The sequence below is a fragment of the Echinops telfairi genome, unplaced genomic scaffold, assembly GCF_000313985.2.
Source record: "Echinops telfairi isolate 266 unplaced genomic scaffold, ASM31398v2 ScPeMD7_7468;HRSCAF=8506_1, whole genome shotgun sequence".
In the NCBI taxonomy this organism is placed as follows: Eukaryota; Metazoa; Chordata; class Mammalia; order Afrosoricida; family Tenrecidae; genus Echinops; species Echinops telfairi.
This window is the reverse complement of record NW_022111370.1, coordinates 6,762,554-6,784,435: the sequence shown is the minus strand read 5'-3', so window position 1 is coordinate 6,784,435 and position 21,882 is coordinate 6,762,554. Positions and strand designations below refer to the sequence as shown.

General features: G+C 44.2%; 1 protein-coding gene across 11 annotated transcripts in view; it reads right to left on the bottom strand.

Annotated features, from left to right (window-relative positions):
• LDB2 (LIM domain binding 2) overlaps positions 1-21,882 on the bottom strand; it is a 439,908-nt gene that overhangs the window by 85,018 nt on the left and 333,008 nt on the right. For all 11 annotated transcript variants that reach the window (XM_004707764.2, XM_013005956.2, XM_045284395.1 and 8 more), the window contains exons 3-5: positions 14,213-14,385; positions 4,880-5,002; positions 1,173-1,256 (exon numbers count right to left, since the gene is read on the bottom strand). In XM_004707764.2, coding sequence (XP_004707821.1) covers positions 1,173-1,256; positions 4,880-5,002; positions 14,213-14,385 — 380 coding nt within the window. The remainder of the gene's footprint in view (positions 1-1,172; positions 1,257-4,879; positions 5,003-14,212; positions 14,386-21,882) is intronic.

The window sequence follows — 21,882 nt, the reverse complement described above, 5'->3', positions numbered from 1 at the left end:
TAGTGATGTGGACGCACTTGAAGCAAGCATTCCCCATTGTAGAAGAGCCAGTCTGGCCAAAGCAGATCAACACCTCAGGGAGACAGAATGGTTGCACATAGAAGGCTGTGCATCTGAAACAAAATCCACAAGCCCAGGCTGCATGGAAGGATGGAGTCAATGATAGGATAGATTTGAGGATGGGGAAAGGAGAGCCAGGGGAAGTGTGGTGCCAAACACCGAAGGTGCTCAGCATCTCAGAGGCAAAGGACTCTGGACCCGTGGTGGCCACTGACTTCTTATTCATTCTGGTGCACAATGTATGCTCTGTGGCGAAAACCTTACCTTCTACTGGTAACTCTTACTACAACACCATTGTACAAACCCAGAGGATCTACTATGCCTGAGAAGTCCAAATGAGGGCTGTAATACAAGTTATGCAGGACATTTTATCTAAAGTTCTTGAGTTAGGATTAAAAAAAATTTTTTTTTTATGATAGCCAAACCAGAAAGTCCCATTACTGCTTCCACGAAGTGTTCTTCAGTGGCCTTGATGAGTTACAGCTCCGGGCTGGAGTTCCTTCTGGAGACTCAACCATAATGCCCTGTCTCCTTGAGGGCAACGGGTCCATAGGTGGAGACTCAGGCAGCAAACTCAACAAGGGCACACTACAAACCCAAGACCAGCAATAGGAGAAGGGACATTTCTAGTCTTTGAATGATGAATTCCAAAAGCCATACCAATGGAGAGAGGGCACTGAGCCCTGCCAACATGTAGACTTGATGTTTTGCTAATTAGACACCACTACCATTTGAACGTGCACATATAACTGCACACACACAACACACTCATACACATATACCTCGCCCAAACCCAAACCAAACTCATTGACATTGAGTGAATTCTGACTCATAGCAATACTATAGGACAGAGTAGAACTGCCTCTGTGGGGTTCGGATGCTGCAACAATCTACAAGAGTAGACAGCCTCATCTTAGTTCTACAACACAACTTGTAGTTTTGAACTGCTGACCTTGTGATGAGCAGCTCAACACACAACAGGGCGCCCTAGCCCAGTATATATACACACTGTGCTCTATCACTGCATTTCAACTCTGGCTTCAAGATGCATCAGAACTGCTCAGATACTTTCCAAAGATACCAGGAACAGGAGTCATTCCACATGGCCTTACCCTGAGGTAGTTGAGGGTGAAATTGGTCAGCCCCATCCTGGTGATGTTTTTGGACAGTTGATCCAGAACCTGAGGATCTTGTGCCTAAAGAGATCAAAACAACAACAAAAAGTCATATGTTTACCCTGGCCCAATGGACAGGTGGTGGAGATAAATTAATCTATTTGTCTATCAGTAGACATTTGCATGTAACACCTAAGGAAATGTTCGAAGAAGGATGTATGGCTTATTATCCAGGGAAACCCTACTGACTCCGATGTGGTCTCTGTCTTGGGGAGAAATGGCTCTGCTTCTTTCTTGGGAGGGCCCAGGACTGCTGCTTCAGGGTCTGAAAGTTGGGGTACAAGACACTGGGGCCCACGTCATTCACCATGGATGGCAGGCCCTTGTTTTAAGGCTGGTCTAGCTTTCTGGCTATGATGGTGCTGATGTTTGTAACAGCCTAGAGTTTGAGACTCAGTCTGAAAAGTTTGCAAGAGTAATCAACATATCTAGAAATGTTTTTCAGAGTCTAGAATTTGGGACAGCTGCATGGGCTTCCCCAAATGTTAGGTCTGGCCAGGAATCATGAAAACCCTTTTTAGTTCCCATTTTAAAATTAAGTTGATAGTCCTTGTTTTTGTTTACTCTGTTGTCTTTAATAGGTAGAAGCAATTTGGAGCTCCTGATGGTACAGATGGTTAAGCAATGGGAAGATTAGTGATTCAAACCCACTCAGAGGGATTCAATAGGAAAGACCGGGAGATCTGTTTCTAAAAGATCACACCCTTGTAGGCCCCATGAAACAGTTCTAGTTCTACCTTTGGGCACACAGGGTCACCGAGACTCAGGATCAACTTGAGAGCAACAGACAATGTGCCAAGATAAGCAAATTGGCTCTACACGGAGGGAAACATGAGAAAGTAAACATCCATTTGTCTCCATTCTCTCACCCTTAATTTATTCTCTTCTAGACTCAATTCTTCTCACAGTGATATTACCAACCAGATGTATACATGTTTGCATAGTGAGCCAATGGTATCTAGTTACTGCCAAGTTGCTTCTGACTCATGGTGATGCCATGTGTTGGCCACACGTTGTAAAACGTTGGCACAAGATTTCCAATGGCTGCTTTCTTTGGAAGTCAATCATCAGGCTTTTCATCAAAGGTGCCACTGGGTACGCCATCCCCCAAGCTTTAGGTTAGCAGCCAAGCATGTTCACCGTTGCCCCACCTAATACATATACATATAGGTATGCATATGAATTATGCTGCTAACGAAGAATATTGAAAGCACCTTGGCCTGCCAAAAGGACAAGCCAATCTATCTTGGGAGAAGTACGGAATGTTTCTTAGAGGCAAGGCTGGTAAGACTTTGTTCACATATTTTGGACATGTCAGGAGAGGCCAGTACCTGGAGAAAGACATGTTTGGTAAAGTAAAGGGCAGTGAAAAAGAGGAAGATTTTTGACAAGATGGATCGGCACAGTGGATGTATTGATAGGCTCAAACATAAGAACAGTTACGAGGATGGCACAGTGCTGGGCAGAGTTTCCTTCTGTAGTACACACGGTTGCAACCATATTGATGGTACCTAACAATAGCAGCATAATAAACACCATCATAATATGGAAGAAAACAGTCACATGGTATCACTCTTCATGTGAGTTTCTTGAAATGGGGTGCTTGGCAGACATCGGGTCAGTACTTCTTGAACCCTTCACATGTGCCAGGAGGAACATTCAAGTAGACACAGCTGATCTCAAGAAGTCTGCATTCCACCTGGCAAAAAGCATGAAAATCAATGAGGAGAAGGGTAGGGCTGCTTTGCTGCTGCTGCTGCTTGTCACTAGCCAGTGTTTGGTGAAGGCATGCTATGGGCCAGGCACTATTTAAGTGTTGTATGTGCATTCTCACATGTGATAGTTGAGGTTTGTGTCAACTTGGCTTGACCAGGATTTTGGCAATTGAGGCCTAGTATTGTCTGAGGGAAGCTCTATGATTGCACTCATTTTATAGATGAGGGTCTAGTGGGGCAGACATGACAGTCCATTTGTCTAAAGTCACATAAGACCCGGGTCAAAAATCCATGCCATCTAATTCTAGATTCCAGCTTCCCAACCACCACCCCTTGGAAGAGTAGAAGACTTGAACTAGGCTTTGAAAGTCGAGAAGGACTTGAGTGTGGGTGGTCAGAAACACTGAAAGTGACCATATGGGTCCCCCAGAAAAATGAACCAGGTCAAGGGGAAAGGCAAAGGCAGAGGAGAGGACTGAGGACAGAAATCCAAAGACATGCTGGGGTCAGCTGGTTGGTTTAACAACCTGGGCTTTGGAGTCAGTCAATAGGTTCTTAGTGTTGCCATTTCCATGCTGGAAAATAATAGGCACTTTATGGAACCTCTCGGACACCTTTAAAACAGTAATAATATCAGTCCATCTATACGAGTTGCTCTGAAGATTAAATCATAACATATACCAAACATGCAGAATTGGACCTGGCACATGACACACTCAACAACTGCTAATGGTTGTTATTTCCAACGGATGGTAGCTGTGCATGAGCTGTGCTGCCCGAGCCTCCCGGCTGGAAGGGAAGAATTCCCCTGCTGAACAATCACCGCTTCCCTCTCACTGTGTTATTGTGATTGGTTGCCAACAAGCCAGCTCCTACTCCTCTCAGCCATATATATCATGGAAGTAAACATTGCCCAGTGGCAGCTTCATGATCATTGGTGTTTTGTGTCTATTACGACTACTGAGTCAACCCATCTCATGGAGGGTCTCTCTCATTTCCCTTGTCACGCCACTTTACCAATTAGGTATTTTTGAGCTAGTGATGATGTGTCCAAAGTAAAGCGTGTCGAAGTCTTGCCACCCTTACTTCAAGGGAACTTTCTGACTGTATTTCTTCTAAGACGGATCTGTTCATCCTTTAAGCTGTGCACAGTATACATGAAGGTTTTTGACAACAATATAAGTTAGAACCTGTCAGTTCTTCATTTGCCTACCTTTATTCACTATCCCATTTTTATATGCATTGGGGGCCATTGATAAGACCACTATGCGGCTCAGACAACCCCTGGGTAAATCAACATCTTCTTCAGGGATTGTGGCTCACCAGCTCCTAGCTGATCTTACCTTCAAATTACAGCACCAGTTGGGTATCCAATTTGACCTCGTACCTTGCTAGTGTTCAATGCATTTGATGCGATTAGTAGCGAGATGAAGCCAAGGGAACAAACGTGCCGCTTCGAGTCCAGCCCTGTGACCAGGAACCACGTGACACCAGGCCCGGCCCCCGTCAGATGGTTCTAATCAGAACCGGGAACTGTTTCTCTTACTTGTTTTATTTCCTTCCCCAGTTATACCTAACAGGTTTGTTAGCCCAGTCAGAGCGCCACTTGATAATAAACAAATGGAATTTACGGGAAGGACAAAGTGTTTATTGAGGTAACCTCACTTTGGAGTTTAAAATAATATGAAGTATGAAAAACAATCTCATCATGCACCCAGACGCAGAGATCCAAAGGAAAACCTAAAAAGAGCCTGTGGATTCTAATGGTTAGAGGGAAAAAATCCAATAATTTAGAGTTAATTACCTAAAGTGTGGAAACAAGTGGAGCTCTTTCATCCAGAGAGAACTGGGCTTTTACCCTTGAGTAAAATAGAAGGGGGTGAGGGGGGCAGAGACAAAGAAAAGTAAAAGAGAAATTAAATTACTTACATGCATGGCTAGAATGCTTCTTGGGACTAATTCTCTGTATTGTCTAATGGTAAAGTGCCATGTTTTTATTCTCATGAGATCATCAAAGGTGAACTCCAAGATCAGTCTGCCTTCTGTACATACCTGAAAGCAACAAACAATACATTCCTTTGTGATCCACATTAACATCACAGCGTGGCACCCCCAGGTCAGCTGCTCGGCTGGGTCTCTCCCACTGGCCTGAGGCTGGTTTGTGGCCAAGATGGTGACACAGCAGATCGATCTCAGGCATAGCTGGACCAATACAAACTGGGGGCTTAGTGCTCCATGGTCCTCGAGTTGAAAGGCCACCTCTACTGATTCATAGTCATGGGAGCTACTGAAGCTACGAACTCCTGCTTTGTCTTCTGTCTCTCTCGATGAGATTCAAGCCCATGTTGTAGAGACCTTTGTACTGAAAACTCCTCCCACACGTCACTCAAGCTCTGACTGCTCTCTCTTCAATTCTAGCTCACCGTGACCCCTCAGCACAGCGTAGAGCTGCCCCTGTGGGCTTCTGGGGCTGGAAAGCTTTCCCACGGCAGAAAGCCTCATCTTCCTCCTGGGAAGTACCTGGGATTTTCAAACTGCTCAGCTTGCAGTTTCCTCTCACTGTTGCCTACTATTTCTTCCACCTTTTATCACCCCTTTACCATATAGGTGAGAGGAGCCCTGTTGGCGTAGTGGCTTACATGCTGGGCTGCTAACTGCAAGGTCGGGGTAGTTTGAATCCCCGTCACTCTTCAGTAGAGAGATGAGGCTTCTGCTCCCGTAAGGATTTACAGCCTTGGAAACCCCTAGGGGCAGCTCTCCTCTTACCTTTAGGGGTTCTCTGTGTCAGAGTTGTCATTGTCACTGGCAGTGAGTGAGACCCTAAAACCCTGAGGGCATCTTCTAACGTTGGTTATCCTGAATCAGGAGGATGTATCCAATAAGAGTGATCATGCTTCCTTGTGAGCGACAAGAGGGTTTCTCAATAGGAGTCCCAGAAGGCAACGATTCACCCTGGCGGGTAGGGACCGTGGCTGACAGGTGTAGAAAAGAGGCTTCCTTAGAATCTATTCTTCCTCTAGTTCCTAAATGTTTCCTCTGCCCCCCACTATCATGATACGAATTCTACCTTGCAAGCCTGGCTGGACCAGAGGATGTACACTGGTACAGGTAGGAGCTGGAAACACAGGGAATCCAGGGCGGATGATCCCTTCAGGACCAGTGGTGTGAGTGCCGATACTGGGAGCGTAGAGGTAGAGTGGGTTGGAAAGGGGGAACCGATTATAAGGATCTACATGTGACCTCCTCCCTGGGGGACGGACAACAGAAAAGTGGGTGAAGGGAGACATCGGACAGGGCAATATATGACAAAATAACAATTTATAAACTATCAAGGGCTCATGAGGGAGGGGGGAGCGAGGAGGGAGGGGGAAAATGAGGATCTGATGCCAGGGGCTTAAGTGCAGAGCAAATGTTTTGAGAATGATGAGGGCAATGAATGTACAAATGTGCTTTACACAATTGATGTATGTATGGATTGTGATAAGAGTTGTATGAGCCCCTAATAAAACGATTAAAAAAAAGAATTGTACAATCATCACCCCCCCCCCTAAAAAAAAAGAATCTAGTCTTGGATCTTCTTAAATTCACGATGGTAGGTTCTGCCTCCATAGGGGTCAACTTTTGAAGGAACACGCCTATCTTTTTAAGAAAAATGATATGATTAATGAAGCACCGTGAAGTTTTTGAGACTCTCCCCCTTGATAGACTGGCAAGTGGCAGGGTAGATCTTGCTCCTTTGGGGTGAGATTCAAGCCATTTTCAGGGTGCCGTTTTGACTCTGTTCCCAGTTAACAACTTTGGGATGGGAGATGGTGGTGGTCATTCACACACCACCGAGCCTGTCTCTACGGCAGCAGATTGCTCCAGCTCAATCTTGGCAGCTCACTGATTAGTCCAGACATCCTTCAGGAAAGCAGAGCTAAGCAGTGGAGACTTTGGGGGTCAGGCAGTAAGTACTGGGTTCAAATGCAACTTTTTACTCATTCTGGAACTTTGGGGAAATCAAATAAATTCTCTACATTTCTGTTTCTTTGTCTATCAAACGTGGGCTCTAATATCCTTAGTAGTTGGGAGAGGACAATACATGAAATTGTGTAGGGAGATTGTCTAGCATCATACCTGGCATATAGTAAGAAGCCTGTTAATGACAGCTTTAGAGATTAAAGAAGCCTGGGCTTGGTTGCCACAGAACCAGATATTGGTAGCCTTCTAAAGCTCATGAAGAAGGAGCCGGGGAGTGGAGTGGGTTAAGTGTTGGGCTGAGAACCACAAGGCAAGCAGTCTGAAAGCTTCAGCCACTCTGCAGGAGGAAGAGGAGGTTTTCTGTTGCTGTGAAGAATTAGTCTTGGAAACCCCTAGGGTTGCGGTGAGTCAACAGAATGGAGGGCACTGAGGAAGGTTCTTGGGATGCAGCGCAGAGGCTCTGCTTGGGGCTGGGGCTGGAAGGAAGCTGAGCCTCCACCAGCACTCAGCTCCTAAGCATTTCCTGAATTCCACCAGCGCGGCCTACATTTTTAAGAGCCCTTGTGGCTCAGTGGTTAAGTGGTTGGCTGTCCATTGGAAGGTCTGTGGTTCAAACTCACCAGTTGCTCCCTGGGAGAAAGATGTAGTTGACTGCTTCCGTCAGATTCCAGCCTTGGAAACCTCCCCACCCCCAAACCAAGCTCCCTGCCATGGAGTGGACGTTCACCTGTCCTGTAGGGTCCTGATGAGTCAGAATTAACACCATAGCAACAAGGCTGGGTTGGGTTTTTTTGCATCATCAATTTGATTTATTTTAACATATTGGGCTTTGGGTAGACTTTATTTATAGAGAGATTATTTCATTTAAAATCCCTGCACTGCAAAAAAAAAAAAAAAACCAACATAATGACAATGAAGTAATTAGGGGATATGCTCATTTATAAGGCTGTAACTTTATTTAGATGATTACCGATTCATATAAAACTTTTTGGGAAACATCACAGCACTTTCTTTTGGTGTGTGAGTTTAATACAAATGCCTTCATCATTTGAGTTCCAGCTACTCACTAGGCACTGGTTCGATGCTTTCTATTCACTTGGCCTGATTTAAGGTGCTATTTTCTAGCAGCAAGTCAAACGCAAGAGAGAAGAGCTACTAACACGTGTGATAGGACTCAACTCAAGAAAGACTTTGCTAACACTGGTCACTGATGTTTTATCCAAGTTCTCAGAAGCACGGTAAGATAATTATTGGTAGTCCGGGTGAAGCCCTCTATCTCGGATCCAATTAGCAGAACTGGTGGGTAATTTCCGGTATCTGAACACCTTGCTCCAACACTCCCCGTTCAATGATCTACAGTCTTGTTTTTGAGCATCTTCACCACCAGAGTTGAGCACACAGACGGGGGCAGACTAGTGTCTCTGAACCACTCCTCCCAGCACATCGTCAGCGCTGAAATTGACCAAGGCTTTCAAAAGGAAGGGTACATGGTGAATAAGCCAAGCATCCTACCCCCCCTCCCCCAACCCGGGACGTTAGTATGACAGAAGTCACTTGTCGCGCTGACTTTCATCACAGAGAAGTAGCTAGAGCCAGTGACCAATGGTGAAATGTCCTCACAATAGAGTATAGGGGCATGGGGATGTGCTCTCCAACCCTCTTTTTAAAGATTGGTGTTTACTGGACACTCACACACCTATTAGCCCCGTTAAATGTCATGCTTCTCTATTGTCTCGACCATGTGAGTGGTTCTAGGAACCACAAACGTGGAATCTCTGGTTTACTGCTCATGGAGTCGAATTCCATAATGAGAAGTGCTGCTGTCAGGATCAGTCCCCGGAGAAGGAGGGCATCGTGCTTGGGGATGGCGAGGGTCAGCGAATAAGAGGAAGGCCCTCTGTGTGATGCAGCGACGAGCTCCAATATACCAGTGATTGTCTGGATGGCACACGACTGCGCAGTGTTTTGGTCCACTGCACAAAGGATGGAGCGATAGCATCTCCTATCAACAACAAAGCTCCGCAGCTGATGCAGCCGCTCCAGGTTCATGAACAACACTTTGAAGGTCGTCTGGTGTACACGTGTCTTGGTGACAACAACAGGTGGTACGTGGTCATTCTGATGAGTTCCTCCATGGGAGCTTCTGTAAGGCCAAGTCACATTGGTTTCTGTGTCCTTGGGAACCCTGCAAGTCAGTTGGGGATCCTTCTTGTGCTCCAACGGTCAGAGGCCTACAGACTAGAACGTGGCAAGATATTGGACTTCTCTGAGGGGCTGATTATAGCTGAGAGAGGATGTGCTTCATCCAGAGTGTCATATGAGATCTCCCTACATGGGATTCTTCCACCAAGAATCCCTGGGTGGCAAAAATGGTTTGCTGTTTCCATGAAGATAACCAGGATGGCTTCCTCGAGTGAATGGATTGAGGAGACTTCCAGTCATGGATGATGTTCTCCAAGGATTTGCTTCCACCACCTTCTCCCAAGCCATGTGTGGCCTCCATGCCCCCACCCACAACCCCCAGAGAAGTTAAAGAGAACCAAAGTCTTGGCGATTTATTTTATATGCAACAACCAGCAAATGGTTGTACATGAGGAAAAAAACCCCACACACATATTTCTGGTTCTGAAGTGGAAAAAAAAGGGGCATATCCGAGAAAAAGGGAAATTAATGTTTTCTCTCTTCAGAAAAATTCTGTGCATTTCTCTGAATCAATACAATTAGTACAGCCTTTATCTGAAGTTGGTCTTTTTTTTTTTTTAAGCCTTTCTTTCACTTGGAATCCAAAATCAAAAGGGGCTCCAATTAAGAAAACATTTTCTGTTGGGCTGAATTCATGTTACCGCGCTGTGAGCTCTGACATTTTGTTTCTGTGGTAACCAAAATCAGCTGATTAGTTGGCATGGCAACAGAAAAGATGTAATCCCAGCAGACACACTCTAATCAATGCCCCCAGCACAGATGGTCTCCGGAGGATCAACAAGAAAGAGGCTGGCAGGCATTCGGCGCATCACGTGATCGCTTGAGACTAGGCCAGGAACCGTGGAACGAGAAAAGGAGGACGTTTCTCAAACGAACCCGTGGCTTTTTAACCCTTTTCTCTCTTTGACTCCGTGTGAAGCAATATTGACTGTGCTGTTGTTGCGGCTGTCGACTCTCAGCTGGCCTTTAGGAAACAGAGCAGGCTTTCTCAGCAGGGGTGTTGCGTTCAGCTCCTTGGACTTCATGTTTGGAAGTCTGCATGGGAGAGTGCCTTGAGGTGATGGTTGCATGAAGCTCCTTGCACTTTACCTAAAGCACATAGCAATGTGTACATACATGTATACATGCCTCCTACATACGTACAATGAACACATATGAAGGGCACATATACAAATGTGCATCTTTCTCTGTAGATATCTGTGTCTATATCTAGCTATTGTTAGCCATCAAGTTGCAGAATGAAATTCTGCCTGGTCCTTTACCATCCTCATAATCATTTTTTTATGTTGGTACCCAAGGTTGCGACTACTCAGTCATAATATATATATACACTAGAAGATTTCAAAGAATTTGTGGGAAATTGTGTGTGTGTTTATGTACATATAAACCAAACTCACTGCCATCGAGTTGAGAGTTGCTGTGTGTATGTCTGTTTATATATATATATATATATATATATATGGGCTTCAAAATGTTCTTGGGAAAAGTTCATTTTTCACAAATTTTTAACATCCCCCCACACCCTCCCACACACACAATGCTCCTGTCCATTTCTGAGATTGCAACTCTTTACAGGAGTAGAAAGACTCATCTGTCTTCTGTGGAACCATTGGTGGTTTCAAACTACTGACCTTGCAGTTAACAGTCTAATGTGTAACCACCATACCACCAGGCGTCACAGTATATGAGATACAGACATAGTGTATTCATACAATTCACTCCTCACACCTATGGTCTGGCTAGAACCAGGCTAAGCGTAAACCTCCTGAGTATAACGTGGTCTATAGACTTGCTCGGGTAGGAGGAGGGAGTCGGTATCCAAGACAGAAGTGAGTACACATGCAGAAAAGTTGGCTGGTGTACTTCCATGGTATTTTCCCCAGTAATAAATAATTCCATAATAAATACTGAATACCAGAAAAAGAACATAAACCTATATTTACAGAGGTGATAAGCTTGTGCGGGAGTGCCTATAACTATGTTCCCAGTTTGTAAAACTGAACAACTCCAAGAATGCACCCCAAATGGCTTCCCTTAGGATCTGTCCTTGCTCACACTCTCAGATAGAACCTGGGGATCCCTGATACTGAGAACCTTGAAGTGTGCTCCTTAAGCCTTGTTTTCTATTTGACTCAAAACAGAAAACATAAAAGAGAGGTTTTCTAATTTGTGTTTTAAAACTCTAATTACATATTTATCTGTAATCTATAATGTTGCCGGGACCAGGAAATTGCAAAACGTGCACTGTACTCCTGAGGAATATTAACTATTACTGCTGATTAGGAAGGGGGCTGATTTTTGGATTCACTGGTTGACCAAATTTTCATAAGGCCAACTTGGAGCCCAAGGATCAAGTGTTATTTACGGAATTAGAGTTTATTGGAGGTCTCAATGAGAACAATGGGGTGCTGCCTACACCCAATGTGCTACACTGTGCCGTGTGCTGCTAGTGGGTCCCCCTGAAAAAGGAAACTGGGTTCTGAGCGATTCTTCTCTCTGTATATCTCTGTGACTCTAATATCCACTCTGTTACATGAGACCATCATCGTCGTTTATTACATCGAGATGTGTTGTTTCTAATTCACGGACGAGCGAGAGACCCAGTTGAAGGGTTCTTTGGGGGGGGTCTCATGGCCTCCAAGGGGCAGGGATGGAAGCAAACAAAGCGCAAAGCACAAGAAGGAAAACCACGAAGAGCGGGTGAGAAAAATCCCCAGCATCTTAAACAAATGTTTCCTAAAATAAATGTGTGTAATTAGTTTGTGGATTAAGTCCACATGGAGCTCCATTGCCCAGAAAGCGATGTGTTCACGACAGCATGGGAATATTCCCTCCAGGAGTCAGCAGCTACAGTGGCACGGAGAAGAGTAAGCGTAAGCTCCAGTCGAGGAAGGGCTACTAGGCACAGAGGGTGCAGTATTGCACAAGGTGCTCAGAGCTTCCCAGTGAATAGCTTGTATGCCTGAAGGAAATAGGCATCCGCCACAGAGTGGAGAGCTTCCAGTAGTAGAACAAGTACAAAACAGAACAGAACCCCCAAGCCCATTCGTCAGTCCTTTGTTTCTGACTCACGGGGACCCAATGTGCCAAGGAACTATGCTCCAGTGCGTGTTCTTGGCTGCCATTGTTATGGGAAGAGGTCACCCAGGTGCCAGTGGGTGGGTAAGACCTGCCAACCGCTCAGTTAGTGTGCTGAGGACAAACCGTTTTCGCCACCCAGGGATCCTTGACGGAAGAATACCATGGAGGGAGATCTCAGTTTCTCAGTTTGGATAGTGCTGCCTTTTCTCCATTCATCAGAAGAACAGGCTATGTGTTGACGTCAGACAAGTTCCGGATGGACAGCACTCTATTTCTATCTAGAGCAACGAACTGTGCTGAGTTACCCCGCGTCTGAAAAATTCCAGCTGGGGAAAGTAGCAGTTGAGTCAATATATGAACACGTGCCTTTCTTTTAGAAAGCTATGGCAAAGCTTTAGTTCATCATCGTGGGAATTTGATTCCCTATAAAGTATGAAGGATTGGTATGTTTTCTGCAGATTGCCAGAAAGTAACCCTAAGTCCAGAGAAAAATAATAAGGAAGCCACCAAGAAGGGTCTGCAGTGCTCAGGTTCATGAACACTCGGAATGGCTGGATAGCCATCTGATCTACCACTTTATGAACATTTATTCTGTGTCTCCAGGACGATGTGAGGTGAATTCAAAGGATCCAGGTGGTGGGTTCTTTCCTATTGGAAAAGCCCCTTCCACTCATGGACTTCTCTCAGTGTTCAGCGGGAACTGATCACAGGATCTACAGATAACCCCCTCCCTGGGGCCAGACAACAGAAAAGTGGGTAAAGGGAGACGTCGGACAGTGTAAGACATGACAAAATAATAAGTTATAAATGATCAAGAGTTTGTGAGGGAGGGGGCGGAGGGAGGGAGGGGAAAATGAGGAGCTGATACCAAGGGCTGAAGTAAAAAGCAAATGTTTTGAAAATGATGAGGGCAATAAATGTACAGATGTGATTGAAACCATGGATGGATATATGGATTGTGATAAGAGTTGTACGAGCCCCCAGTAAAATAATTTTAAAAAGACAAAACGGAGAAGTTCTTTTGTCCTGAACTGACAAACAACAGCAAACAATAAAATAACACAACACAACACAAAACGAAAAACAGTTTCAACAGGCTAACTGTTAAGACAGGAGGAAAGAGAAATAGGCCTATTTCCTATTTAAAATGTCTACTGATGAAATCAAGTAGCCCTGTTAGTGTAGCTGGTTACTCATTGAACTGCTAACCATATAGTCAGCTGTGCAAACCCTCCAGCCTTCCCAGAGGAGAAAAATGAGGCTGTCTGTACCTGTAAAGATTTAAATTCTGTCCTGTTCAGTCACTACGAGTCAAATTTGACTCAGTGGCAGTGAGAAAATTTTATTTAATTGATAAAATCAAGACACTATAATATTAATAGCATGTGGTAATTTGGGTTCACATTTTATAACCATTTCTTTTGCCTTGATTTTTTTTTTTAAACACCAGCATAGGACACCACAAAGATGCAAGATTGTCAACTAGATCGAGGAATACGTTAGCAAATCTCAGAACTTCCTCAAATTTGAATTTACAGAAACCTTGTAGTCCTTAATATTATTTCTCTTTCCTAGATGACGGCTACTTGGGTTTTGTTTAATTCATTTTTCTTATTGGAATGTTAAGATTTGAAGCTGGCTTTATTTATTTATGCTAAATGCTGGTAATGTAAGGCAAACACCGCACAATTCTAGCAGAATATCTCCCTAGGAGCTGAATCCTTTTTTACACAAAAACAAAATGTTTTAGCAACTAAAGTCTGACCATTGGGGTAGACTTTCTTTTGAGATTTGAGACTGAGCTACAGTATCCTGTTTTGACATTCCTGTGCTCCAGGCCACACACATGTATCTAGACATACCCACCCATGCCACGCCACAAAGATGATCTCTTGGTGGGAAAGGTATCTGAGGTATTAGAAACTGGCTCAGTGTTCTATAGGAAGACCAGAGTGATGATTCTTCAGTACGCCCAGAGAAGAAAAAGCAAAGTGGATTAGCAAGTCTGAACTGTACCTTGGTAAACATGGGCTTCCCGTGTTGGGTGACCATGGCACACTGGTCACAGTCCACCGTGATGGATGAGTTGTGGTATGATTCTTTTGAGTGTTTGAGAATGTAATACAGGTCGGTGACTCCTCCTTCGAACACAGTGCTAAAGTATCGGGGGATGAGGGTCCTGCCGATAGCTGGGAGAGAAAGAGAAACAAACCATTAAAACAAGCAGTAGACACTGGGTGCTCACCCAGCTCCATCGCACTCTCCTATCATGCCATGCCAATCATCCCAAGAAGCCATATGTCCTCTGCCTTGAGAGCAATGTTTCCCAAAGTGGGTGATAGCATCCCCTCGAGGGTGCTGGAAACGTCTGGAGAGCAGATACCGACACCTTATACTGCTTTATGGGCTATCACATGAATATTTTTAATTATCAGAGGGATGCTGAGTAATTTTTTTTTTTCTGAAAAGGAAGTGCTAGGCCAAATAACATTTGGAAACTATGTATACCAGAACGAAACATTACCCGGTCATGTGTTAGTTGGTCCTCATGTTAGTTGGTTTGTTTTGTGCATATGTTGTCTCATTCTATCGCATGAAGCATTTGCCTTGTTTATGGCCCACCATCTACTTGCCCAAACATGATATCCTTTCTCAGGAAGCAAATCTCTCTTAGCAAACTGCCAGGACCCTTCTGGGTTACAACAGTGAAATAAAATCCCCAAGTAGCCAGGAAATTAGTGCCATTATTTCTCCAGGTTTTGTGTCTGCTGAAAGTCAATAATATATGGGAGAAAACACATTCTTTTCTTGGATCACACATACCAGGGGCTTTCAAAATCTGTGGAACATTCCTATCTTTAAATCCGATTTTTTTCATGGACTTTGTGAAGCCCCCTCACACGATCAAAATGAACATTTTTGAAAAAAGAAAATACAAATACATCAGAAAATGACTCGAATTTTTCCATGGTTCAGTTACAAGCCAGTTTAAAAACTTGTACTAATATAATAATACTAAGTTTAAAATTGAATGCTTTGTGGTGTGTGGAGTAGCTTAGCCATCTCTTGTTGAAGCTTCAGAACAATTCTAAGAGCATAGCAGACTTGTTGGCTCTCCTTTAGAGATCCTAGAATGCCAGTGTGAAAAAGAAAAAAACAAAACAAAAAACTATCAAGGAAAGATTATAAGTTTGTTGTTGCAGTTGTTGGGCCCTGTCTAGTCAACACTTAGCACAACAGAATGAAACACTGGTCCTGCACCAGGCTCACAATTATGGCTATGTTCAAAGACATTGATGCAGCCACTGTGTCAATCCCTCTTGTCAAGGGTGGCTCTTTTGTGCCACCCCATTCACTTTTCCAAATGTAACTTCCTTCTCCAAGGATGGGTCTCTCCTGACAATATGTCCAAAGTATGTGAGATGAAGTCTTGCCATCCTTGCCTCTCAGGAGCACTGTGGTCTTACTTCTTCCAAGACAAAGTTTAGAATGCTAGAAGTTTAGAACTTCCCATTCAAAGTTTAGAAGTAACTAATTGGAGTCTGTAATTTTGAAAATATTACAGACTTTAAATGGCTTTAAAGAATGGAGATGTTGACCAATGGATGGGAATCCCCATAAGAAAAGACCCCTGCTTGTGTAACTGTCAATATCCTGGGTTGTAGAAGTTCTTTCTTGAGCATAGATATCTCATTTTAAGAGAACTTGATACCTTCCATTTGGTGGGAATTGGTCTTCTTCCAGACTGTATATCCTGCCTCGCCCATGTTTACTTTGAACAGTTGTGTAAGTATCTGGGCCTTTGTGATATATGATGCTTAGCAACACTTAACAAGTTCTTGCTTCAGCAGGGGTTTGAAATCCTCTTACAATGAAAATCCCAACTCATAAGACGGGGAATTTTGCTTACGTGCAGATTTGAAGGCAGAGTCCTTCTTAAGCAATTAAAGATTTTAATAAATCGCTTTCTTCCACTACCTAATGCCTCCGGAAAGACAAAAATAATACTTAAGATAAATAAACTAAGAAAAGGAGCTTTAGCTGGGAAAGATCCTCCAATCTTTGCTTGAATGTTTTACAATATTTAGTTTCATTGAATAAGAATCAGTGTTAACCCATTCCATATGGATCTATATCTCCTTTGTAGATGGGCTTGGGAAGAAATGAATTCTCGAAGGACGACCTTGGCAAAGAGTTTGCTGACGTGGTCACTGAAGAACACCAATTGGAATGCCTCATGCCCGGAGGATGTCTACAGTGGTGATGGATTCACATGGACAGCAGGTTAAATCCATCAACAAGTGTGTATTCAGTATTCTAGGGCACCTATCTGACAATCCCCCCAGCTCCACTCCCTGCCCCTGCCCCTGCCCCTGCCCCTTAAAGCTTTCTTAGATGTCCCCAATCCAGCTTCATTCACCAAAGGGCAAGGTCATTAGCTGAATTTAAAAGTCAAGCAACAGTCACTTGACCCCACCAGTCCTTTACACATCTGCACAGCCCATAGAACAAGGAACATTTTGTAACATGGACATTCTTTTTCTGCTTTACAGAACAGATCAAATTAATGTAATGCATCTCAAATGTTCCAACTCAAAGCTGATTACCATAAAGACATCAGCTCGAGGAATTCAATGATTTGGAATCTGCTCCATCAACATGGAGACAGAGGGGGGGATGATATTTCACTCTGCCAGCCAAGGGCTTTTTACATGAGAAGGGTCACCACCAACAAACATGACTGGATTAGTCCCGTGGTTCATCACCACTGCCACACAAATGAAATTCTCTGTCGCATAGCTAGCTGTATAGCATCATTATTTTGTTCCCCCATAGTACAGGAAAACCAGCAAAAGCCAACAGCCATGTGCAGCAGCAACCTGTCAGAGAAGGGAAGCTCACATACTTTTGACTAACTCAAGCGACAGGTATGTGGTAAGACGGCATTCTGCCCGAGGTGGGAAAGCTGCAAAATTCAGCCATCATGACAACACACCTGCTGATTCCTTCGGGGGTAGCAAGGGTTGCCCTACAAGAATTTCACTGGGAAGCCCCAACCCACCCACCCTCAGGCCTTGATATGGCCTCTTCTGATTTCTCTGTGGGGCCCCAGACCTGTTTCCTCTTCTGATTTCTCTTTATTCCCAAATTCAAAGAACATCAAAAAAGAACACAGTTTCTGTTCTGGAGAAACAAGGCAGCCTGGCCCATTTCCAGCTCTCACAGGTCTCAGGACACAAGAAGAGTGGAGTGGGGAAAGGTTTGAGCTATCCAAGCTTTAAGTCTAAACCTTTCACAATGTCTCCAGCTCCAAAAAATGTACACATTTGATAGTCAAGACAGAAGAGAAATTTTTAAAAAGTCATGCGACGAGGACTTCAGTTCATGCCCATGTTCTCAAAATCCAAACTCACTACCACTGAGTTCATTACGACTTCTTAGTGATTCAATAGGACAGGGTAGAACCGCCCAGGTTGGGTTCCAAGACTGTGACTCTTAGCACAAAGCCTCATCTTTCTCTCAAGGAGCAGCTGGTGGTCTCCAACTGCTGACTTTGGGATTTGCAGTCTCCCATGTAACCACTAACCAAACAGGAGCTCTTTTGTTTCAACTCATACACCCATTGCTTAGTTTATTCCAAGCAAAATGGGTTAACACAGGTGTCTGCAATCAGTGGGTGGCTGCAGACAAGTTCTCGGTGATAAGCTTGTCTTCATCTCCAGATGGTGACTATCGAAGGCCCGCTCAAAACGGGGCTTCTGAAGGCTCAACTACTACTGCTTAATTGTTGATTTCCAACCCCTTGAAAATAAGTAACCATACATACGTGACCTTAATTAGGTGAAATCATTTGGAATAGGGATAACTGACTCTTGGGCTTTTAGAATTATTTCAGACAGGACAATTACCTGATAAACTGACTTTCCAATATGATGGTTTTATGCAGTTCTGCTAATGCGGCAGTACCTCAAAAGTCCAAACAGAAATTCGACTATTGAGCTGTATTTGTAAACAGAACTTCATTAAACTATAGAGTCTAGACCAACCTCAATGTGGAAATCAATGAATGCAATGAATGCATTATGCTGACATGTAAATAGAAATATTACGAACAGAGGAAGAAATGATATGGATGCTATCTTTGATGGCACATAGCCATTTGAAATCACCCATGTATCCAAATAAGTCATGCCAAACGTTGATGGGAGTGTGGCCTGTCAGTGGGGTCTGAAAGCTTTTAAATGTGCCTCTAGATAGTTCCACATTTAAAAATATATATCTATGTTTGGCAATGTTTCTTGGATTCAAGTAGGGATGATCTCCACTTGAGATAATTCTGATCAGCTCCTGATTAGTGATTATGAACAGCACTTAACATATGTAGGAAGAGCAAAATAGAAAATGCTAGCAATTATTTAATAAGTGTAATTAGGTTACCCATGATTAGATTCCACACCCCCACTTAAGGAAGAACCCGAGAGCCAGCTAGTACAATGACTAGGGTGTGACAAAACAGAACTCTTTGCTGCTTTTAAGCAATCGATGTCCATGTCCGAAATTCATATTGTTCCGTTTTCATGACATGAGTAATTCTGCTGCAGAAAGAGATCACAATACTGTGTCAGAGGCTCACTGCGGTTCCCAGGCCTGATTCCTCTCCTCCCCAGGGACAGAGGCAGACCTCGGATTCCACCTTCCTCTCAGGTGTGGCTGCTATGAGGTAAGGGGGAAGTCAGTGTCCGTTAGGCATGTGCATTGTTTTAACGTCTCAATGGTGGAGACCCCAAGAAAAGAGATCCTACTTCCAGACAGGGGAACAGAAAACTCCCGTGCTCCTCAGGTTCCTCCCCACCTCTGACATCCAGATGTTGAAGTCGGTGTGCTCCTTCAAAACAAGGCCGCGAGGTCATGTCTCACAGAGTGTGGACGAGTTACCAGGAGAAACCAGTCCCCAGAAAAGGACATCAAGCTTGGTAAGGCAGAGGAGCAGGGAATAGGAGGAAGACCCCTGAAGAGATGGGTTGACACCATGGCTGCAACAATGGGCTGAAACATAGGAACAATTGTGAGGATGGTGCGGTGCTGGGTGGTATGTCACTGCTGTATGCAGCATCACTGTGGGTCAGAAGCGACTCAGCAGTACCTGAAAATAACAACAATAGGTTTTAAGATCCTCTGAGCACCTTGTAGCCTCCTGCCTTCTCCCCCTACCCCCCGACCAGGCCATCTTTGTTATCAGCTTAATAGAAGGTTTTTTATTACCATTTGATAGTCATGGACATGCTTCCACGAAGCATGTATCATTAAGTGTAACTGGCTTTTTGCTCATTTAGATATTTTATCATACTAAATGCATCCATCTTCAACAGGAATTTACCTTGTATCATTCAAGAATATATTGTTGAGCTATAACTGAGTATGAGGTTGATTCATTCACTTTAATTACAGCATCATAGTCTATCCCAGAGTTTCCCAAAGTGGATCACAAGAATAAATCGGGGGTGGGGGGGTGAGGGTGTGTTGAAAAGCAGATACCTCCACTTTCTTCTGGATTATCAGCTATTGTACAAAAGTTTCTCATTGCTGAATATATATCTTTTCCCCCTGAAAAGTGGGCAGTTGGGATCCTATGGAATGTGAAATATAGCTGGTGTGCAGATCAGTTAGTTAGGCTTTGCTCACAGTGTCATGAAAGACCAATCTCTGGAGGAGGACACTGTGCATGGTCAGGTAGAGGGTCAGGGAGAGGGAAGGAAGCCCCCCTTGCCATGACTGCCACAGAAGCTTCCACGAGGAAGGGGCACACCCACCGCGCCAGCATCACTGTTTCTTTCTCTGAGATGAGGGGAGTTCAAAGTGGCCATGGGGGAAGTTAGCGGTCTCTGTCTTCCATATTTTCATGAACATTTTGAAGGTCACTATGAGTCAGAGCCAACTTGATGGCTGCAAACCATCAGGGCAGCAATGTTTAAGGACAAACAGATGGCTTTCACAATGTTCTCCACCAGGGTAGACACTGAGAAAGTTCGATACTTATTTTATTTTCCAGGGTAGCAGTAACTTGACCTTCAAAGGGATGGCACTATTTTGGTCCCCGTCTGCTCAGATAGGGCTTCCTTGAACTAGGACTTCACTTGATATTTTCGAACATTGCACTTTATTGCCATTTGGATCGCAAAATGGATTCCTCGCAAAGTTGACTTACGTAGATGACGGCATTAGGTGATTCATTTTGGAGGCATCAGCTCACGTGGTGATTGCTTCAGACGATATGTGCACTTTGGACACTTTCAGGTGGTCTGCAGTTCTCTGAGGTTTCTCACCCTGAATCCATTCACTTGACCAAAGGGAAAAACTTCCCCAGACTGGTGATTCAAACCCGAGCTCACTGTCACTGAGTCAATTCTGATTCCTCCCCACCCTCTAGGACAGTGGAGAAGTAACCCTGAGGAGCCTTGCCGGGGGAAGGGGGTTATGTGTTGGGCTGCTAAGCACCGAGCTAGTCGTTCAAATCTGAAAGCCACTCTGAGGGAGAAAGATGAGACTTTCTACTCCTGTAAACCTTTACAACCTCAGACGCTCCCAGGGGCAGTTCAATTCTGCCCTATAGGGTTACTATGATTCGGGACGGGCTCCGTGGCAATGAGGTGGTAAATCGTTATGGGAGCAGAAAATCTCATCTTATGTACTCCCCGAAAGGCTTCTAAGTTCATTATTGAATCCCATTCAACAAAACCTTGTGCAGGATGGCCCAGCCTTGCCTCCCATGCTCAATGAACTCCCAGGAAACTTCAAGTCTCCATGACAGTACATGTCATCTGCCTGATAATCACTCTACCTGCCTTTTTCTCTTAAGGTGCCTATGGCAGTCCATGTAGCAGTGACACCTCTAGGTCGGCTTTGCCATCTACTCACTGTGGGATCGCGAGCAAGCCTTAGTTTCTTTTTTTTTTTAATTGTTTTATTAGGGGCTCATACAACTCTTATCACAATCCATACATACATCAATTGTGTAAAGCACATTTGTACATTCATTGCCCTCATCATTCTCAAAACATTTGCTTCCACTTAAGCCCCTGGCATCAGCTCCTCATTTTGTCCACTCCCTCTCTGCTTCCCCCTCCCTCATGAACCCTTGATAATTTATAAATTGTTATTTTGTCTTATCTTGCCCTGTCTGACATCTCCCTTCACCCACTTTTCTGTTGTCCGTCCCCCAGGGAGGAGGTCACATGTAGATCCTTGTAGTTGGTTCCCCCTTTCCAACCCACCCTCCCTCTACACTCCCAGTATCGGCACTCACACTACTGGTCCTGAAGGTATCATCGGCCTTGGATTCCCTGTGTTTCCAGTTCCTATCTGTACCAGTGTACATCCTCTGGTCTAGCCATACTTGCAAGGTAGAATTGGGATCATGATAGGGGGTAGGGGTGGGGGTGGAGGAAGCATTTAGGAACTAGAGGAGAGTTGTGTTTTTCATCGTTGCTATATCACACCCTGATTGGCTTGTCTCCTTCCTGAGACCCTTCTGAAAGGGGATGTCCAGTAAGCCTTAGTTTCTTCATCCATCAAATGGGAATAAAATGATAACCAATTCAGAAAGCTTTTAGAACTACATACAAGGTCGCACAGGCTAAGTGCTTGGTACAGCGACTGACCATGTTAAACATATAATAGATGTTAAT